The sequence below is a fragment of the Protomyctophum bolini genome (genome assembly GCF_963924005.1).
Source record: "Protomyctophum bolini genome assembly, chromosome: 9".
NCBI lineage: Eukaryota > Metazoa > Chordata > Actinopteri > Myctophiformes > Myctophidae > Protomyctophum > Protomyctophum bolini.
The window spans coordinates 5,075,796-5,094,077 of NC_137870.1; the positions used below are offsets into that span (position 1 = coordinate 5,075,796).

General features: G+C 44.9%; 1 protein-coding gene across 1 annotated transcript in view; it reads left to right on the forward strand.

Annotated features, from left to right (window-relative positions):
* Positions 1-16,339, forward strand: part of mmp28 (matrix metallopeptidase 28) — a 34,538-nt gene extending 18,199 nt beyond the window's left edge. The window contains exons 4-8 of the mRNA XM_080772437.1: positions 4,454-4,675; positions 5,568-5,816; positions 12,038-12,178; positions 12,894-13,061; positions 15,679-16,339. Coding sequence (XP_080628563.1) covers positions 4,454-4,675; positions 5,568-5,816; positions 12,038-12,178; positions 12,894-13,061; positions 15,679-16,088 — 1,190 coding nt within the window. The 3' untranslated portion in view covers positions 16,089-16,339. The remainder of the gene's footprint in view (positions 1-4,453; positions 4,676-5,567; positions 5,817-12,037; positions 12,179-12,893; positions 13,062-15,678) is intronic.
* The last annotated feature ends 1,943 nt before the right edge of the window (positions 16,340-18,282 follow it).

The following is an 18,282-nucleotide window of genomic DNA, read 5'->3' on the forward strand; positions in this document are numbered from 1 at the left end:
GTCATCAGGCATGCGAAACCACAATTTACAATTTAGGCATTTAGCAGACCGAGGGTTCACACAGCGATTTTGAAACACAAGACCGCAGGCTTTTCCTCCGAGGTGGAAAGCCCTGGTGACGCGAGGTTACTGTCTGTCTGTCTGTAGCTTTGCTGACATGTCATTGTTCCCGTCCCAGACATATCCCCTCCCCCCCCCCAACATCAGAGGAAAAGGGATCTCTCTAATAGTGGATCCCGTTCCCCCCTTCAGGCCAGAGGCCATTACAATTTTGGTTTAGAATATCCGTTGATGTCGTGTATAGTTGTGTGCACTGTTGGTTAACTTGTGTTGTTGTAATTCGCTTGACGAGACGAGAGGCGACCCGCTGAATCTAAGCATGTTACTAAGCCGGAGGAAAAGAAACTAACCAGGATGCTTTGGCATGGAGACAGACCGTCGTCTGAGAGACAGACCAGAACACACGCACGTCACATACTGTAGTAGTCACGCTGTTGCAGTCTTGTAGGTTCCCAACCACTGGTACTATAGTACCACAAAAAGTCACCCCAAAAAAGGAGAAATAAAACAAAAGTGGAAGGTAGTTCTTTCTGACCAAGCAATTGGTTGAAATAGGCTATCCAGCCGTGCTGAAATGGGCACGACAGCACACCTAGCCGTATTTAGAATATTTGAGAACGGATTTATCACATTAGAAATATCATCAGCTGTGCTGATTAGTGATTAGACTGAGTTTTGTCAGAGCAGCATTATTGGCTCATAGGAATGAGACAAAAAGACACTTACATTTTTACAAACCCATATAAGGCAAACATTTAAAATGTTAATTATGCTTTAAGTAGCATGTGACGTGTCAAACTATGGGTTATTCATGATTCGGAATACATTGCAAGCATTCGTTTTGCACGAAAAACACTCATTGGCCTAAAAACGGCCATCGCCGTCATCACAAATGTGATGAGGTCATCATGAGGTCATCACATTTGGGCAAGTGCATGGCTATGGCCGAATTTAGCCGAAGGAGTGTTTTGAGTGAGTGTTTGAGAAATTGTACTTAAGTAAATGTACTGCTGGCTGTAGCTACAGCTACAGGTATCTGATCGAAACCCTTCAGTTCCTTCTGATATTTACAGAGCTGGCATTCCATCACCCATGTCCATGATAAGGTGTGTGTGTGTGTGTGTGTGTGTGTGTGTGTGTGTGTGTGTGTGTGTGTGTGTGTGTGTGTGTGTGTGTGTGTGTGTGTGTGTGCGTGCGTGCGTGCGTGTGCGTGTGCGTGTGCGTGTGTGTGTATCAGGGTCGCGGCGATCCTGCATACCATTCTTTGCTGCATCCCAATTTATTTTAATTTGTATTTTCTTTCAGCATATCATTGGTTCTCAAAGTGGGGTCCGGAGACCCCTAGGGGGTCCTTGAGGGAGCTCCAGGGGGTCCCCCAGCTAAATGATAGATAGTTAGGAACTAAATGGGCCCTTAAGGGTCTGTAACTCTCAAGAGTTAAATTAACATTTTATTTTATTTTGCCATGGTGCCCCTCCTTGCCAAGTGCCCCTATGGTTAATCCGACCCTGACACACGCACACGCACACGCACACACACACACACACACACATACACACACACACACACACACACACACACACACACACACACACACACACACACACACACACACACACACACACACGCGCACACACACACACACGCACACACACACGCCACACGCACACACTATACGAAAGCACCAACCACTGCTTTAATGCTAATTGCTTCCACAAGGGAAGTCATGGAATGTCTTCAGTATCTGATTTCCTGCCTTCTTCGCATCCTCGGGGACCCCTTATACTTACCCTCTGGTGGAGGTCTGGGGGGGGGGGGGGGGGAGAGAGAGAGAGAGAGAGAGACTATCACTCCGCATGTTTAGCCTATACTGTTGAGAAATGGTATCTGTTGGGTGGAAACCTCGTGTCCTGCACTGTTACTTTTCAGGAGTTCAAGTTCAAAAGCGTCGTGAGCTTGTAGATCTGCTACGTTTGATGCTTCTGTGCGACGCGGTATAGAGTGATCAAGTATAGGACGTTAAATTACGGGAAAGAAAAAAGAACCCACTAAAAGATCTGAACAGCAACACAATAGAGCACAGAAGTCCCTCCTGAGATGTCACACGCTCATCCCCTGGTTCCAAGGGGTTCGTGGAAGTATCATTTCCCTATGGAGAATGACATGGGGTTAGAATCATCACATATAAGCATTGTGGTCCAAAAATAAACAAACTGTCTCTGCGATATTGTCGGGGAGGTGTCTCTGTATCGCTTACGACAGTCACTCATATTTCATACAGTCTGCTATTATAACTCAATGTCTGAATGAACGTCTGATTGTCGTAGCTCCTCACTGCCTGCACCAATCGCTCCCACTTTTCACACAGGCATTGACCATAGTAATATGAAAAAAAGCAGTTAATTAAGTCCTTGGCAGACATTGAGTTAAGGATTTAACAAAGTATAAATTAATAACAAATTAGTGAATTGAATATTCCCATCCACTTACATGGGGAAAATGTGAAAACTCACATCAAGTATTTTTTTCTCAGAAACCGTCGGAGCTATACAGTCACAACGCTTGGAGGGGAGGTTCATAATAATTATTAAAATTAATGTAATGAATAATTACATCAGTCGGCCTTTCCCTGGATTCCTCGGGTCATGCCACATCTCCCCACATCCATTGTCGTCAGGATAGATTAGAAGGAGTTAAAAAGGGGGGGTTCAGATTTGACGGGGGGCCAGTTTCGAATTGCAGCCGTCCGTAGGTGCCCTTTGAGAGCAGTTTTGAAGGAGTCAAATGATTCACGTGTCTTAATGACTATTATGAAGTATATTGTTCAAGTATTCTTTGTACGTGTAGTCAGGTCTTTGACACTGATGGATTACAACCTTGGAACAAAATCCTTTCTGCGACTGAGAGTATAGGATGATTCCTGTCAGGTCTAGTCTGGTTTCTGTGCGTGAGTACACTGGCGGAAAGTAACTTAAGTACATTTACTTAAGTACTGCACTTAAATATATTTTCACTTAAAAACGGTAATTTTATTGACGTCTGGTTCATGTGAACACCTCAGACAGTTTTTAACTTTTCTCTGGCAAGTTTGCTCACACACACGGCACGCACACCTGCGCACGCACTACGCACGCGCACACACATGTAATGCATGCAACGCACACACGACCATGCCTTGCTGGCGCAACACATGGTTCTTAGAAGATTATTTCTCACACTATAAGTCATTGTAATGCTTTCCTCTTGTTGAATTACGGAAGGAGAGAAAACATTATATCTCACCAACCACATAAATCTGTCCATCTTCCCTCGCTGTTTAACCTCTTAAAGATGTAAATCTGGAGTTGTGTTTATTGGTAAATGTTGTATATTCATCAACTATAATTTATTATCTTTAAAGTAAACATTTTCTTAAACGTAGATAGATTGAATTGCACATCTTTTTTTGGTCACTGTCACAACTTTTCCATATTTCTGCTGCCATGACCTATATCTTTTTTTTAATGTTGGTTTTTTGCTGTTTGCGGTTTCACGGTGTGTTATTATGGAGGAGGATAGCGTGTAATTAGACGCCCTTAAGTCAACCACGCCGCGCAACACGTGTCGGAGCAAATTGATTACGTGTAGCGATGCAGCGGGGTTGAGTTTACGCAGCTGTGAGCTAACGAGGTCGGCATCCTATCATTTTGGAGAGCCGTGACTCAGCCGTCGACGTCGACTTCAAAAAGGTTGTCCTGTTGATGGCGGGCTCGCTGCACGCCCGCCTGTGTTTATTAAACAACACGTGCGCTATACTACTGTCAGCGTCCGTGTTGAGTCTAACCCATTAAACTCAACACGGACGCTGATAGTATAGCGCACATGTTGCTTAACCCACGTTGGGGCGGTAACCCCTTTTGGTGTTTTAAGTGTGTTATACTTTAGCTATTGAAAAATAGCAGATCTACAAGCTCATCGTCCGTCCGTCCGTCCGTCCGTCCGTCCGAGTAGGGAAATAGTGTTTGTTGACCACCAAGTGTCACGCACGCATGCACGCACGCACGCACGCACACGCACAATTGCATGCTGTGTATGTTCCATCTTCCATAATTGTTGAGTGAGCATTTGAACAGCTGCTTTCCATTGTTATTGACATGATACAGTATGTCAATGACAGTCTATAGGACTCCATGCACGCACTTACGCACCTTCAGGGTTTAGGAGGCACTCCCATAGTCTTAGGCAGCGTTTCAGACTATGGGTTCAGACTCGGGGCAGCCAATCGTGACTATACTATAGGTCCTCAAAGCCAACCCGAGAGACAATTAGGCCAGGCTTCACCTGGCAAAAAGAAAAGGTCAAAACTAACTAAAACTAAACCATCTCTTTCTCTCTCTCTCTCTGTGTGTCTCAGGTGAGAAGTGGTACAAGCGTCACCTGACCTACCGCATCGTCAACTGGCCTCGCCTGCTGTCCCCGGGGCCGGTGAGGCTAGCGGTGCGCGCGGCCTTCCAGCTGTGGAGCAACGTGTCGGGCCTGCTCTTCCAGGAGATCCTGGACGGTCACTCCGACATCCGGCTGGCCTTCTACGACGGAGAGCACAACGACGGAGCCAGCAACGCCTTCGACGGCCCAGGTAAGGAAGGAGGGACGCCCTTAACACAATCAGTGTCCTTCAAAATAGAAGCTCTGGGGTGCCGGAAAGACATGGCCGCTTTTACTCTGAACCTGAAGTCCACGGGTTCATGTACTTTTTATTCGCATTCTAATCCCCATAGGGATAACAAATGTGTCCAAGTTTGACTGAGGGGCTGCCATTGGATTTTTTGAAATTTTCATATGAAAGCAGAGAACCATAGCTTCAAAATGACAATGTTGGTTGTTCAGTTTGACCCACCGGTTTTGGAGATATGACTTATAGAGTAATGTCTTGCAGAGAAACGGCGAGTTGAGAAAACAGGCTTGAAAGGTTCACTTCTGTGGTCTCTATACCTATAACAACATGTTTAAGCATTTATTTCATTTGTCAATTTTAGCTCTGACACTTATTTCAGACATGCTCTAGTACTGTATGTGAAGAGTCTGCCTGTGCTATAAACTCATTTTGGATTTTTTTTAAAAAAAGAAGAAAGAAGTTGTTCTCCTCTGGTGAAAAGCAGAATGTTGTGCGATGGCAGGCTCTCAGTCAAATCTGGTGACAAATAATCCTGTCTGTTTCTCTTCATATGAAGAATCAAACTGACTGAGAGAAAACGCTATTGTTACTGCTGCTGAATTAGTTACATTTCCGCTAGAAACAAACATGAGTGACTGACTGTCATAAACGATACAGAGACACCTCCCTGACAATAACGCCAAGACAGTTTTATTTTGTCCAAAAATCACAAAGATGACGTAACATTGACGATTTGCTCGTCCACACGTCGTGAATTCTCCATTTATTGTCAATGGTGAATGTATTGTTCATGTATAGGACGAAAGAAAACCCCATTAATCCGTACACTCTTCCTGTCCTCCCGTTCCACCAGGGGGCACCCTGGCCCACGCCTTCCTGCCGTGCCGCGGCGAGGCTCACTTCGACATGGCGGAGCGCTGGTCCCTGAACGGCCACAAGGGCCACAACCTGTTCACGGTGGTGGCCCACGAGGTGGGCCACACGCTGGGGCTCGAACACTCGCCGGTCCGCTCGGCCCTCATGTCCCCGTACTACAGGAAGCTGGGAGGACGCGGCGCGCTGCTCAGCTGGGACGACGTCACCGCCGTGCAACAGCTCTACGGTGAGTGGAGAAAGGACTCACATGTTTTACTTAAAGATGGAGTGCCATGATTTTTTTCCACCCTAAAAAAACATCATCTTATTGTTTATATAAGGAGGAAGACGTTTTTCAAGAGAGTGTACAGTATTTGTTAAAATGTCGTTTTTATGTGGACATGCCCACCAGTTCATTAAGTATGCCTGGCTTGCCTGGTGGGTGGTGATGGGTGGTGATCCACCTGAACTTAAGCCGCACCCACAGCTGTAGTTGTATGATAAAGGGGGAGGGGTTAGGGGAGGGACTGATTGCTTTTTTCATTGGCACGTTTGACTGTCAAGGGTTCAGCCTCCAGGAAGAAACCCTAAATACATTTTTCGTCTTTTTTAATAGTTTTTATCCCACAATTTTGTAACCCATTTTTCACCCCTGTGTCAATTATCTAATGTGATCCTGGGCTCTACACACCCTCCGCCAACCTGGGGAGAGCAACGGACTTGAACTCATTTACACCTGACAGGGGGGAGTTTCTTTCCCCTCCATCAGGCGCCCCGGCTGGCCAGGGGGGGGGGCAGTTTAGCGACCAGGATTACTGCATGTTTTTGTCGACACAAAGTTTCATAGCAGGGTCTGTGCCACCAGGGTCTGTGCCATGGCCTGCAGGTACACTATACGTACATCTGCTTCCCACATAGCAGGGACGTTAACCTCAGCGCCCGGCCATCGCTCGCTGGGAAATTCCACTTTAACTTCAGGTTAAAAGGTCTCGTCCAGGGCGAGGAGAAGAAACGCCTCGATGGGCCCCTGACAAATATCTCACTGTGGTGGTTACGGCCTTACAGATACATTTAGACTCAGACCATAGTGTTGATTGGGTCGACTAAAACTACAAACTAGCTAAAATGTCAGGAAGGGACTATAGTGGACAAGAGATCCAGTATGAGCTGTGACGCGTTGTGAGCTTGTAGATTGTTGTGAGCTTTTAGAGCTTGCTACTTGCAAGAGACCATTATGGTGTCAAACTTTGGTGTCAAAGTCAACGTTGGCTCAGACACAACGTTCTTGTTTATTTGGTGGGTACAGCTTACAGATATATTTAGGCTGATACACAAAGTTATTGCCACTTTTCATAAACGACGTTGCTGTGATTGCTTTGGGGAATATACATACAGTAGGACTGAAGTGTTGACTTTACTGTCTTCCCCTCAAATGTCAGACTTGCACAGAGAGAGAGAGAGAGAGAGAGAGAGAGAGACAAAAGGGAAACTCAAAAATCTTCATTTTGCTCCCAAAGTTTTCAATGGATAAATTAACAATTCAACTTAATTAGAAACTGCCGGAACCAAATGGACCCATTTGTACACTCTTAGGGCTGTATTTTGCGTGTCTTAAGTACCAGGTCTTATTACCTAACTTGAGTAAACTAAAGACCTGGAGGCGTGATCAATGCTCTTTGGCCACTCAGAATAGCCAAATTGCATTGATCACGCCTCCAAGTCTTTAGGTTACTCAAGTTAGGTATAATAAGACTGTACATTGGAGTCATGGCACCAAGCTCTCTCTCTCTCTCACTCTCTCTCTCTCTCTCTCTCTCTCTCTCTCTCTCTCTCTCTCTCTCTCTCTCTCTCTCTCTCTCTCTCTCTCTCTCTCTCTCTCTCTCTCAGAGCCCTGGAGCCTCACAGCTGCAGCCATAGAAATAAAATAAGTAGAATGGGAAATTCCATTCCAATCACACTTTAGAATGCTCAGTCAGCTACTCAAACACACAAACGCAAATTGTGCATGCATGCACGCATGCACACAGACACACACGCACGCGTAAATGCACACGACGCATGTAGGCCACACACACACGCACACACACACACACACACACACACACACACACACACACATTAGCAGACCTGTGTGATTTCATCCCTCTCAGGCAAGGAGCACAGCTGTTTGAACCATACCTACAAATGACACACACACACACACACATGCACAGTCGCAGTCGCACGCACGCACACACGCACACACGCACATACATACACACACACACACACACACACACACACACACACACACACACACACACACACACACACACACACACACACACACACACACACACACACACACACACACTTGTTTACCCAGACATAACTCATGCACTGGTCTGACCTCATTGTGTATTATCTCTCAACACCACACTTACTGTGTGACATAAGTATGTGCACGCACACACGCACGCACGCAGACACACACACACACACACACACACACACACACACACACACACACACACGCGTGCGCACACGCGCACAGTGTTTAGTTGGTTCCTGTCATGATGGATTGTGGGTTTTGTGGTTTGAGTTGTAGATCTTTACATAAACATGTCTGCATGACTGACAGATAGAGATACAACAGTAGTATCTATTTACCCTGTGTGTGTGTGTGTGTGTGTGTGTGTGTGTGTGTGTGTGTGTGTGTGTGTGTGTGTGTGTGTGTGTGTGTGTGAGGCAGGTTTCCACATGTGTCGCTGTGGACGTGAGTCTTGTTGTCTCTGTTTCCGCGGAGTCTTGTTAAACGCTAACCGGAATGCTAACCTTAAAACACGCTCATTTTTTTCCCCACCCGACCTCACGTCGACCCCTTATGGTGTTTCTAGCATTATGTTTTACTTTAGCTGTTGAAAAATAGCAGATCTACAAGCTCATAGCTTGTAGATCGAGCTTGTAGATCTGCTACCAGCTAATCTCCGACACCGTTGACAGGGGTCCTTGACATGAAATATTGAGAACCAGTGACATAGAAACATATAGTATTTCAGAAAACTGGCATGATTTAGAAGACATTTTTTAAATTCCGTCAGGTCATGGGTTAAAAACATTTTCCAATTATTACGGTATTTGTTTTAAAACATTTTGGAAAGAATAGCAAATTTAACCCATTCTGGACGGGAACCCCTTTTGATGTTTTAACTAAGCATTATGTTATACTTTAGCTATTGAAAAATAGCAGATCTACAAGCTCACTTACGAACTTGTAGGTCTGCTATTTTTGAAAAATCGTGAACATTTTGCACAAATCTTTGAATATAATATTCTTTCAGAAGACTTTTTATTTATTTCGACGTCAGGCCTAAATGGGTTTTAACACTCTTCCTATTGGGTACCCACCTATCCTGTCACAGCCAGGAGACCAGATCAGCTGCTCCCACTCACTGCGAGAAAACAACTCACATGTGCGTGGCACAGCTGCCAAGAGTGGTTCTACTGAACTAAGAAACTGTTGTGTCTGCTCTGTGATATGACCGTCGGCTTGTGTGAGTGTGTTCAAGGTTCAAGGTTGTATACTTTATTGTTACTTTACTTGCTTGTGTACACTATACAGGTACATGAGAGTAAAACGTATCTTGGCTTGGGTTCCGTCACACAATGCTGCAGCGCAGATAACATGACATTCAAAACAACACAAACACAGACAGCAAACAATGGATAGAATGAAGATAAATCAGACCCGCCTGAACGGAGTGGTGCTGTACTGTACTGTACTCGTGCTGTAGTACTGTACTGTATACAAGCCCTCCTCCCTGGCCTCTGTGCGTGTGTGTGTGTGTGTGTTAACCCATTCTGACCTGAGATCAGATTTAAAAAAATGTCAGTCGTTCTTCGATTTTTCAAAAATAGCAGACCTACAAGCTCTTGGCGCGCCACTCGGTGGCGCGCTATGAGCTTGTAGATCTGCTATTTTTCAATAGCTAAAGCATAACATGATGCTGAACACCAAAATGAGTTCCCGGCCAGAATGGGTTAAGCTGCGCAACAGTGACACGTGGTGGTCAACAAACGCTATCTCCGTACTCGGACGGACGGACGGACCCAGCCAGGGACACACATTGCTGTCTATAGGAGTGGCTAGCACCACTCAAAAAGAGCAGGAAAGGTGCAATCCGAGGCTATGTGTTCCATATATCCAACAAATTCGGTTTGGGAAGGTGCAATTCGAGCATAATTGTGCGAGAAGAGTGTGCATGGGCGTACTGTGTGTGTGTGTGTGTGTGCATGTGTGTGTGTGTGCCGCGTGCATGTACGTAGGCCTACATGTGTGTGTGCATGTGCAAACCCTCCCGTTCCTCCTGCCTCATGGCATCATTCAGGATACAGTTAGAAGCAGGTCTGACCACGCTTGGAGATTCCCAGATTTTATCCACGTTCTCAGACAAATTGTTTGTTCAGCTCCTTGCAAACACAATGGCTGCATGTTTTCATGTCCCTGTGCACTTATCAGCAGACACAACTATTTGTTGTGCTGTGGGATAATTCTGCTCCGCACGTTCTCCAAACACGCTGTCCTCCCGACATTCATCCGTTCGTTCATTCTATCCTCCATTCTTTGGGTCTAAAATTGTCATTATTATGTGCGATATTAACCCATTTCGGCCTGACGTCGAAATGAAAAAAAGAAATCTTCTAAATCATGACATTTTTCTGAAAAACCTATGTTTCTACAGTATATCAGTGGTGCTCAAACTATTTCAAGTACCCCAAAAAATATAAGTAATTGGCCCATCTGAAAATATGTTGTTCCAGGGACCTCAGGAGCAAATATTTGAGTTAAAAACGTTCGCTCTGAAAGAATAATTATTCAAAGATTTGCGCCACATTTTCACGATTTCTTTTGAGAACCACTGAAATAAAGGTTTTAAAAAAAGAGTCTGACCACAAATCGATTAATTGGATCTTTATAGTTAGAGATGCGCGACATAATCGGTACCATAATCGAAATCTCGACATCGGAATCGGCCTCAAAATAATCCAGATTATTCTCACAGATATTGATGACACACAATCATAATGTGACCGTCAATGGATTTTGTATTCGCAGAGCAGCCATGAGTCTGCCTTCTTTCCATTGTGGTCCTCTGTGTAATATTCGGAATCGGTCAGAATCATTATCGGCAGATATGCATGATCTATATATACAGTATGATGATATATAATCGTGCACCCAAACTTAATATAATGCTGAATTGTGTAATGCGTCCGTTTGCGTGAGAAGATTGCAATGGATAGTTTCTGGTCCTTTGTTTATCTGACGTGCCTCTCTCTCTCTCTCTCTCTCTCTCTCTCTCTCAGTATACACCAAGCCAGGAAGAGGCTGTTTGAATGTTAACATTACCCTGAACTCTATTTGGTCAAAATGTCAACAGTTTGTCTTTCCAGTTAGGAGGCTCATTTCTTCCAATATCCAATTTAGGAAAAGAAAAAAAAAAACATTTGTATTTGGCATAGCTCAGAAATGATTGGTTTATAGCTCCACTCAGGCTGCAGTTTGTTTGTCTGTAGAAAGTGAAAAATGTCAACAAGAGGAGAGTTGAGCACTGCTTCAGTTCCCGTGTTGATTTTGACAGCAGATTTTGAGTATCTTTCAGCCTATAATTTGGGTCAGCCTAGCTGGGATATTATTTTCAGTTCCTTCAGCTTTAGACCTTTAGCTTCCAGCCGGGGCTCATTCATTCCAATGTAAATATACATGGACTTTACACATTAAATAATGGTTCATTTTTGGAAACAGACCTTCAAAATCTCTTCCAAATCCGTCAACAAGGCCTGTTGTATGCACTGGAAAAATATGTGTGTGTGACATTTATTTTTTTAAAACAATGTTTTATGATATAGCAAAACTATTGGTGGACAGGTTTATTGTCTAACCCATGTTAATATGCTTAGCTGTGATTGGACCATAGCAGTTTGGGGAGGGGCTTAGCTAAAGGTCAATGGAATTGTAACCAAATAATGGCCCGGTGCAGGCCAGTGCAAAAATAAATAAAAGCAAATAGTCGCCTGGTTCCTTTTAACCCATTCTGACCTGAGATCAGATTCATACGAGGTTTCCACTGGACACACACACTGGTCTGATTAACCCATTCTGACCTGAGATCAGATTCTAAAAATGTCAGTCGCTCTTCGATTTTTCAAAAAATAGCAGACCTACAAGCTCGTAGCGCGCCACTCGGTGGCGCGCTACGAGCTTGTAGGTCTGCTATTTTTCAATAGCTAAAGCAAGTAAGTCAAAGTCAAAGCATTACATGATGCCGACACCAAAATGGGTTCCCGGTCAGAATGGGTTAAAACGCGGGGGTCACCCGGTCGGGTTGATATTTAGGGTGGTTGTGTTCCTTCATCTCCAGGTATAAACCGTCACAGGGTCACCCGGTCAGGTTGATATTTAGGGTGGTTGTGTTCCTTCATCTCCAGGTAAACCGCCGCGCGGTCACCCGGTCAGGTTGCCCGGCCCGGTGTTTCGCGCCGCGCTCCAGGAGTGGGAAGAGGCCGAGGCGACCCCCCCTGGTGGCCAGCCGCTGTACTGCCAGGGCGTCTTCGATGCCATCACCATAGGTAAGGCACTTCACTTCAAATCCGTGTCATTGTAAAGCTGTGGTCCGGGGACCACCAGTGGTCCTTGAGGGAGGTCCAGGTGGTCCCCAGCTATAAATGATGGGAGAGTTGGTAACCAAAACCCTTTTTCAGTGGTGGAAAGTAACTAAGTACTTTTACTTAAGTACTGTACTTTTTTAATTTGAATCTTAATTTAATACATTTGATTGTTATTTTACTTTTTACATCTGAATATTCATTCGAATATATGGAATATTTGTTGGCAGCACTAATTAAACCACAGCATGCCGCCTTTGTTTTCAAACGGCACCCCGTTAGCAACGCCAGCTTCGAGGTTGCCCCAGTAATTCGTATCCACGCTATCCACACTTTTCCTGGGCTGTGTGCTCCAGTTCCGGTCGATTTGATCCAATGAAAGCCAATGAAACTGGTCAGATGACCAATGATATCCAATGGAATCAACAGGAACTGGAGCACACACAGCCCAGGAAAAGTGTGGATACACGCCTGAATCCTGAGCACTGCTCTCCCCCTGCCGACCTGGGGTGAGCCCTGAACTGAGCTCATGCTTCATTCAGTGTGTGTGTGTGTGTGTGTGTGTGTGTGTGTGTGTGTGTGCGTGTGCGCGTGTGCGTGTGTGCGTGTGCGTGTGTGTGTGTGTGTGTGTGTGTGTGCGCGCGCGCCTGTGTGTGCGTGTTTGTGTGTGTGCGTCCAGACCAGGAGCAGACAGTGCATGTGTTCCGTAGCGGTGTCTATTGGACGATATCGACCAATGGGAACGTCAGCTCGCCGCTCCTCCTCCGCGATCGTTGGCCACACCTCCCCGTAGCGGTGGAGGCCGCCGCCTACTCCCCGCTGGACCACAAGTGGTACTTCTTCAAAGGTACAGTATGACCTATGACCTTCTTCAAAGGTACAGTATGACCTATGACCTTCTTCAAAGGTACAGTATGACCTATGACCTTCTTCAAAGGTACAGTATGACCTATGACCTTCTTCAAAGGTACAGTATGACCTATGACCTTCTCCAAAGGTACAACTTATGAACTATATATGACCTTCTCCAAAGGTACGACCTATGAACTATGACCTTCAAAGGTACACCTTATGACCTATGACCTTCAAAATGTATGACATATGACCTTCAAAGGTACGACGTATGACCTTCAAAGGTACAACCTATGACCTACGACCTTCTTCAAAGGTACGACCTACATGGTAAAAGTACTCAAACTTAACCCATTTTGGAACGGGAACGCATCGGTGTCGCCATATAGCTTTTAACCACTTTTAACTATTATTTTAAACTTCATAGCTGTTGAAAAATAGTGAAAGATGTTTTCAGACGCACATCTTTGAATATATATTCTTTCAGAGCTGTTGTTCCATCCAGGGACCTCGCAGAAGCAAAGATTTGAGAAACGTTCGCTCTGAAAGAATACATATTCGAAGTTTGCGACACAATTTCCACGATTTTTCAAAAAATAGCAGATCAACAAGCTCGTAGCACGGCACTCGGAGCTTGTAGATCTGCTATTTTTAGCTAAAGTATAACATAATGCTTTAAAACACCAAATGGGGTTACCGCCCAGAATGGGTTAACGCTGACCTTACCGCTGCTACATGGCAAAAAAAACCAAACTCTCCTCACCTATCTGTGAAGGGACCGACACTCCTTTATGGAGGAATGCGTCTGCTTCTGTTAAAAGAGAAAGTGCTACGTAACGGTATTTTGCGTTCCCCGTCACCTGAATGCAAGACACAATTAACAGCTCGTTTATTGCCTTCAGTGACGCCCAGCTGTAGCCAATCGTAACATTAACCACTTCAACTCTAGTATATTATGCTTCTTTAACCCGAGGTCCGCCATGAAGTGTCTATACTAGAAGTGTTGTTTTTTTGTCGACTAAAACTAAGACGATTTTCTTTTCGTCGACTACCTTTTTCCACTGACGAGAGAGACAAACGTGTAAATGACCAATGCACATAGGTGGCCTTACACACGGACAGCTAAAACAATGACACAAAGACAATAATAAAAGGTAAAACAATTGAGAAAAAATAACCGTCGATCGATATTAATATATAGATATACTGTAACTCGAAAACCTCATGAGTCAGCAAAATATCGTAATAAACAAACAGAACAAAACATTCAGACACTACAGACCTGCAGTACAAGACAAACACAGACAAGGACGAGACAAGACAAATAAGACGTGTACAGTACAAGGGCTACAGATACAGTCAAGGGAGCCAACAGCAAACCGTTGGTCACAACGTCATATCAATTAACCCATTCTGACCTGAGATCAGATTCATACGAGGTTTCCACTGGACACACACTGGTCTGATTAACCCATTCTGACCTGAGATCAGATTCTAAAAATGTCAGTCGTTCTTCGAATTTTTCAAAAATAGCAGACCTACAAGCTCGTAGCGCGCCACTCGGTGGCGCGATATGAGCTTGTAGATCTGCTATTTTTCAGTAGCTAAAGCACGACATGATGCTGACACCAAAATGGGTGCCCGGTCAGAATGGGTTAAATAATGAATTGAACTGCGTCAAGAGCTTTAATTGGAGCAGTTGTCCACAGTGTCCACAGCTCTGGCGCCATTCATCTTGGCAGTAGAACGCTCCAGTAAACAAATATCAGAAAAGCAATTAAGCCAATTTCTCTTCAAGTTAACAGTCCGGTTCAAACCCGTTTTTGATAATTGTTTTCTTTAGCAGCAGTTGAGGCAGCTAATAATATGCGTTTGTCCTGAAAGGTTAATGCAATGTTTGGGTTACAGCCAATGAGAAAGAGGGCTGGGCAGCTTTACCAACAAAACTAAGCTATGATGACTAAAACTGAGACTAAATGTATTGACAATTTCGTCATCAGATTAAAAACTAGGCTAAAATGTTAGGAAGTGACAGGCAAAGTGAGTTTAACATTGTTTAATGTCGTTTAATTGCAATTAGATATGACTTTTCTGTTTGGAGTAAAACTAGACTAACACTAAAACATTCCAGGTGACTAAAATGTGACTAAAACTAAATGAAAACTATTCAAGAGACCTATGACTAAAACTATAATATAAATTTGCTGCCAAAAACAACACTGTATACTAGTAAGCCCCCTTCTTTTTTAGGACGGTCAACACATGGGTTTTGAAGATTTGCGTCATTTGCCAGCCAAGTCTATGGACTTTAATGTTTGTTTAGGGCACTATATCATCACGTAGGATGCCATGTGGCCATGTTATAAATACACCATGAAACTAATTGTGTTGTGAGCTTGTAGATAGGCTATTGTTGGCGGGCAACATGCTTACATTTGGTTGCTGTCGGGAGGAAACCTCATAACTACATTTTTTATGTTTTAGTTTTTTGGCATAAATGAGTGTGTGTTTTTTTTCCCGAAAATATTGAACCAATGGAAAGTAGTAAAAGTTGCCTTGGACAAAACCTCCTAACTCCATTGCTTAACCACCATGCTTTCCTCTCCACGCAGGGAAGAGGACGTGGCGCTACAACGCGTCGTCCAGCCACCTGGACGCGGGCTTCCCCAGGAAGAACAGCGAGCTGGGCCTGCCGCACCACCCGGACTGCGCCTTCTACTACGCCCCGCTGGGCCACATGGTGCTCTTCAAGGGCTCGCGCTACTCCGTGCTGAACCTGGCCACGCTGCGCTCCGAGCCCTACTACCCGCGCAGGCTGGCCGACTGGCCCGGCGTGCCGCAGCGCACCAACGGCGCGCTGTCGCGCCCCGGCGACGGGGGGCGCCTCTACCTGTTCCGCGAGCAGCGCTTCTGGAGGTTCGACCCGGCCAAGGTGAAGGTCACCCGCGAGGGCCAGTGGGCCCAGGAGCTGAGCTGGACGGGCTGCCGCCGGGCGGCGCCACGGAGCAACCACATCCTCTGACGCACTTTGTGTCGGAATCAATCGGTGTTTGTTTTCGTCGACTAAAGCTGAGACGAGAAATGTTCGTCGACTACCTTTTTTCACTGACGAAAACGAAATGGAAAACTGAATGAAAACGAAGCTATTATGACTAAAACTAAGACTTAATATATTGACAATTTCGTCAACAGATAAAAACTAGACAAACATTTTAGGAAGGGACTAACTAGTATGACTAGAGATCCAGTATAAGTCATTTTACACTTGGTTGCATGCTGAAAATAGCAGATCTACAAGCTCACAACGCGTCGCAGCGTGACGCGTTGTGTGCTTGTAGATCTGCTATTTTCCCGGGGGACTTCCAGACCCACAGGAACGCACCCAGGGTGCCGGCCCGGTTCCGGCGAGCCGCCCCACGGCCGAAACGGTAGAGACCACTTCAATTCGGCATAGAGTAGCGCAAACTTCACTCACTCTCTGCTAATTTCTGATCCTCTGCACCTTCGTTAAATTGACAAACGCGCGCACACAGCCACACACGTACACACACACACACACACACACACACACACACACACACACACACACACACACACACACACACACACACACACTCCTCTCTCTCTCTCTCTGTCGCTCTAATGAATTAGTCTTCCAAGTGTGAAACAACAGCTGAACTTAACCCATTTAGACGTTGAAATAAACCTGTATATAGCCTTTATTGTCATTGACTTATAGCTAGGCATTTTTTGAGGGGCGCCAGCCCTTTCTTATAACCAGCTATTAGGGCAAACTTCGCCCTACACAAACATTTAATTCCCATTGACAATGAATGGACAATTTTATGTCATAGTGTGTCTGAGCAAATAAGACATGTTTACGTCATGATGACAAATTCCCATAAGTTTTACTAAAAAAAGAAAACGTCGACTAACAAAGGCTGTTTGTTGTTTCACACATTGGATGTCAGCCCACTGACAGACATTAAACGGTATAGACGCCTCTTTTCCGGCTCTGAGGGCGCGTGTCAGAATTGAAGGCACAATATTCCCGAGATTCCTTGCGAAGCATATGAGCGGAAGGGATAAGCTCGTCAAGTTTCCACGTGCGCGTATACAGAAGTCCCGGAAAAAGTCGCGCTGTGATTGGCCAGCATAGTCCCTTAACCCATTCTGACCGGGAACCCGTTTCGGTGTTAGCATCATGTTATGCTTTAGCTATTTTTGAAAAATCGAAGAACGACTGACATTTTTTTAGAATCTGATCTCAGGTCAGAACGGGTTAATCAGACCAGTGTGTGTCCTGCAGTGGAAACCTCATATGAATCTGATCTCAGGTCAGAATGGGTTAATTGAGAGACAGCGAGAGAGACATGGAGCATGAGTGGACGTCACTTGGGCAGCGACGCATGCAGCGTGCCTTCAGCGAACGCCTTCAGGCACTTCTGCTTGACTTCACTGCCTTCATTGGAGACAGCGGTCAGTGAGGCATCTATTTTATAAATATCTATGAGCCCACTACTACAAGGGGAAGGAACCAGGGGGGGGGGGGGGGGTCATCGATATGTCCTACAGAGGTGAGGGGTCACCGAAATGTCCGTACATGGGACAAATGTGTCTGTGGCAAAGTCTTGCTCTTGTCCATGGCAACTTGTTGTTTTTTTTACACACTACCATGATCTTCTAATTTTGATCACAAGATCCAATTACTGAATGTCAAGTCTCCAGGTTTCCTTCAGAATATATGTATGACACTGATTTACTAGTATACTAGGAGTCCAACTGTGACACTGCCACATACATGTGTGAAGAAATGGTATTTCCTGTCCTAGTATTGAGAGTAAATGACACAACATACAACAAGGGAATATATTGGTTAAACTATGGTTGCATAATTATTTAACTCTGAGATGTAGTGTTTTGTGTAGTTAAACCATGGTCATTCATTTTATTTTTTCTCTTTTTTAAATAATTTTTATCCCATGATTTTGCAACCCATTTTTTCACCCAGTGTCAATTATCCAATGTAATCCTGGGTGTTACACTTCCTCTGCCAACCTGGGGGAGCAGCGGACTGACCGCATGCTTCCTTCTATGCATGAGGAGTCCAAGCTGCTTCTTTTCACCTGACAGGGGGGAGTTTCCCCAGCCGGACCTAGCATGTGAAGGAACAAGTTATTCCAACCAGTTCCTTTCCCCTCCATCAGGCGCCCCCG